This window comes from Arachis ipaensis, chromosome B09, assembly GCF_000816755.2.
Source record: "Arachis ipaensis cultivar K30076 chromosome B09, Araip1.1, whole genome shotgun sequence".
NCBI classification, from domain to species: Eukaryota; Viridiplantae; Streptophyta; class Magnoliopsida; order Fabales; family Fabaceae; genus Arachis; species Arachis ipaensis.
This window is the reverse complement of record NC_029793.2, coordinates 40,541,872-40,546,288: the sequence shown is the minus strand read 5'-3', so window position 1 is coordinate 40,546,288 and position 4,417 is coordinate 40,541,872. Positions and strand designations below refer to the sequence as shown.

The 4,417-nt window shown below is 26.1% G+C and overlaps 1 protein-coding gene across 2 annotated transcripts in view; it reads left to right on the top strand.

The window, feature by feature from the left end:
* LOC107617884 (probable linoleate 9S-lipoxygenase 5) overlaps positions 210–4,417 on the top strand; it is a 17,136-nt gene continuing 12,928 nt past the window's right edge. The window contains exon 1 of one of the 2 annotated variants that reach the window (XM_016319760.2): positions 210–508. In XM_016319760.2, coding sequence (XP_016175246.1) covers positions 304–508 — 205 coding nt within the window. In that variant the 5' untranslated portion in view covers positions 210–303. Of the gene's footprint in view, positions 512–4,417 lie in introns of both variants that reach the window. The other variant, XM_016319761.2, reaches the window with a different exon arrangement.

Genomic DNA, 4,417 nt, shown 5'->3' with positions numbered 1-4,417 from the left:
TGGATAAAAATGATTACATTTGCATCATTTGAATTATTAATATTTGGACAAAATTATTTAAGGGTTTGGAAGACACACATGAAAACATTGACAAAACTATTATTTCCAACGTGGCAAAAGATATTCATAAATCCTTTCGTTCAAAATAACTGTTGTCCTAGCTAGCGAACAGTAACAGAGTGAGTCGGTTGTGTCTATAAATGGCACAATAATGTCATGTTACTCCTTCACACCACACACTAACAAAAATAAGCTCTCTCACTTCATTCTAAACTGCCAAGGTTTCTGTTTTCTCTCTGAAACATGTTTAAGAACATCATCGACGCTGTCACTGGCGGAGGCGACAAGCAGAACCACCGCCAGACAGTGAAAGGGACGGTGGTGCTCATGAAAAAGAACGTGTTGGACTTCAACGATTTCAGTGCCTCCCTCCTCGATCGCCTTCATGAGTTTCTCGGAAAACGAGTCTCTCTCCAACTCATAAGTGCCGTCAACGCTGATGATCATGGTTAGTTCTCTTCCTTCCTTCCTTCCTTCCTTTCTTTCTGCTGAAGATTCTTCAAGAAATTATTCAAGAGTTACCGCTTGAACTGACTTTTGGATTTAATTAAACTCATTTAATCTTAATTCTAATATGATATGAGGTTTATCTAATTTTATGTTATTTTGGACCACCTATCTGCTAGTTACTTTGCTCAACAACTTATTTTTTATTTTTAGATAGCTATAACTTAAATATAGAATGAAGAATTCTAAAAATTTTAGTAGCATAGCACCCAATCAATTCGATCTTTTGGTATTCTCTGTTTTTGGTATACTGTTTTATCAAGGGGAAATGTACGGTAATTATAGTTATATTAGTTACAGTAATTATGCAAATATTTTAAAATTAAAATTATGTTTTTTATATTTTAGTAACATAAACGTTATTATAATTCCAAGACATTTTTTAAGATGTCATAATTACTATAATCATCCTAACATAAACACCCTATACTTTCATCAAACATTTTTTGAGAAAATGTGGACGCCTGCAATAAATACTTCTCTGCTTTACATTCCTTATCAATCATTTTCTTTCTCTTTTTTTTTTTCATTAAAAAAAAAAGGATTGTATAACTTTTCTCCATTCTTCTTTTATGTCTTGGGTGTTTGTTAATTATTACTTCAAAGTTCAAATGTTCGATAATGATTTCGCTCTGTTCACTACAGCTTTTTCCATTGTAGTAACTGCTTTCTTTAGTTTTGTTGTTATTTAGTTAATTAGTGTCTTAAGAAAAATTTTACTGTATAAAAGGGGGCTTAAATTTTTATATTCTTTTAACATTTTTTTTCTTTATGTTATAGCCTATAGGTACTTTTAAAATAATCATGAACATAATTCATTATTCTTTATAAAATTATTTAGTTAATTATTCTTTATAGCCTATAGGTACTTTTAATTCAATTTTTTTTATATAAAATTGGTTTCATCGGTTTCAAGATGAATTCGATTACTTTTAGGCCATGCACCAACTTTGGTGAAAAAACATTTAAACATGAATTGTCAGGCTTTTTGGATATAATAATAAAAGAAAAAAAAATCAATTTCTTGGTAAACACTGTCTAAAGTTCCAAGTAGTTGAATATACATTTTTAGCAATTATTGATCTTATGAGATCTTATATTTCTTAGCACTTTATATCTAGTCCAAGTTCAAATACTGCTGTTTGGTATTGGGAATTGTGATATTCCGATGATTGACACTGTAGTTTAATAATTTATTTGAATAATTAGTTTTATTTTATCTTTTGGGTCTATAGCGTGCTGATCAAGTGACATATCATAACTGATCATAAATAAATAAAACAAAATTAAAGTGTCGTCTTCTTTCTCAATTTTTTTTATTTTGAAGAAATCTTTCAATTCGTCTTCATTGTACTACTCGTTCAATGATGAAACTAAAAATAATGTGAGTCAACACTTCTTGTGAGAATAATGCTCAACATACAACAGGTTCCTTTAGTTATTCAGCCCATGGTTTTATAAAAACAACATCAATGTATTGTTTTGGTAAATATGATAAAGAATTTTATTTTTTATGCAATTGTAGAAAAGTATTTATATTATAGGAATTTCTTATTTCCTATATGAAGGAGATGTTTCTTTTCCTTATTCTTTTTATCTATTTTCACATTCTCTTCTCTTTTATTATTTTTTTCTCTTCGTTTTTCAAATTTAATGGTCAAAATAACTATTCATGGTAAAAAAGAATTGGAAAATGGAAGAATTTTCTTTCTATTATTCATTTTGATAAATTTATAATCTAATCACTTGTTTGTGTTGATTAAAAACTTTTAAATTTTTAAGTGATCAAGTGATAGTAGTAGGTTTATAACTTTATATACATGCTTGTTAATTTACTTTTTATTTAAATGTTATTGTCTATAAATAAGTTATTAGATTTTATTGTGAAAATTAATTATATAATCGGTAGTAGTTTAGTTAGTGACTAGTTCTTTTTTGTTGTTTATACTTATAGTATAAAAGTTATTAGAGAGAAAAATTAGATAGAGAAATATTTTGGAATTGAAAAATTGCATATCAAATTAAACCCCCTCCTCTTCATTAATATTAATGGATAATATATAATTTTTTGTTTTGCCTTTATAGAATTTAAAATAAATATACATAAGTTCTCATCATATTATGTTTGAATGGTACGTACAATAAATCTTATAATAAATATACATACCCCATACAATTTAAAGTCAAATAAGCTAAGAGTTAACACTTTCACATTTTGCGAATTCCCAGTGAGTATGAAAACAAAATTAGAATTGGTCAGGCCCTGTCAATTTTATTGGTGTGAAATATAAAAATACTAAAATGGTCGTTGTTTTGATACTTCACAACTTCCTATTATATTTTGTTTCTAAAAATGTTTGACAAATTGATAAAGAAAAAAATTATAAATTAAATTATATTCACATGACAATGACATCTTTTTAAGTTTATAATTATCGGTTTTGTTTTAAACTACTTTAAATATATTGAAGACATGATGCTTTTCAATAATTATTTTTTTAACAAGTATCTTAGCAAATCTTTTAGGTTAATATAACTGCGACTCATTCAATTCTTACGAAACTGGAAATTTGTGGAGAAATTTTGGTCCGTGAAATAGATGCTTGCTCACATGGATTTTTTTAGTGCTTTGATAATGATAGATTGTCGTTTCTAATTCTTAAAAGAAAATATCTAGGTTGACTCATCTATATAATGAAATCAGAATAACAGTCACAGATAGTGTAGTTGTGGTAGTGACAAAGAATGTACCTAAACAATAAGGGGAAGAAAAGAGTATATACTCAAATTAATTTCTAACGAATTTTAAATTAGATATTTTATTATTTTAAAAATTATTTTTTTCAAATGGTTTAATTTTTCTATCACTTACAATAAAATATTTAATATGTGTGTTAAATAGAAATTTTTTAACAAATTTTATTATAAGACAATTAGATTCTTAATAAATATTATTATAAAATAAATAAATTAATCCCCTAACAAATAGACCAATTTGTTTCGAGAGATTAAAATATTTAATTTAAAAAAATTTTTAGGAACTAATTGGATATATTTAATCGGAAAAAATATTAAATTCGTAGTTTTATTATAAATATAGCAAAATAAAAGACCATTAAGAATGACTTTAAATTGTACCCAATATAACAATGCTGTTGTGCTATAATGAGAAAACTTGGGAATTAATGGGAAAAATAAAGGAAGAAATAGAAAAATATAATGTAGCATCATTATTAGTGGGGCGTCGGTGCTATCTTTATATGGATGGAACCATGTGCTTGTCTACTTATTTTTCCCTTTCATGATATTTTATTATTTATTTATTTATGTTCATTGAAATCATTTTAGCATGCTGGGTGTTGAAGAAATTATTACATAATGCTAGGATATATTCACGGATTTTTTTATTTATAAATAAATTTATCAATATACATATTGCTGAGTATATTTATGTTTTTATATTATCATCAATTCATCATACATTTTAAGTACACAGACCCAAAAACCATTAAATACACAAATGGAGAACTGTATACCCAAAATATGACACAGCTAAAGAAAAACACAATTGCACCCGAAATATGGTCATATAAAAATCTTAACCAATATACTCGAGATATGTACATATTTATTTAAATAATTTAAAAGTTTAAAAACATAAAATTTTTAATTTGAAATTTAAATAAATATAACTAAATAAAAACCATTAATGGAGAACTGTATACCCAAAATATGACACAGCTAAAGAAAAACACAATTGCACCCGAAATATGGTCATATAAAAATCTTAACCAATATACTCGAGATATGTACATATTTATTTAAATAATTTAAAAGTTTTAAAAGTTTA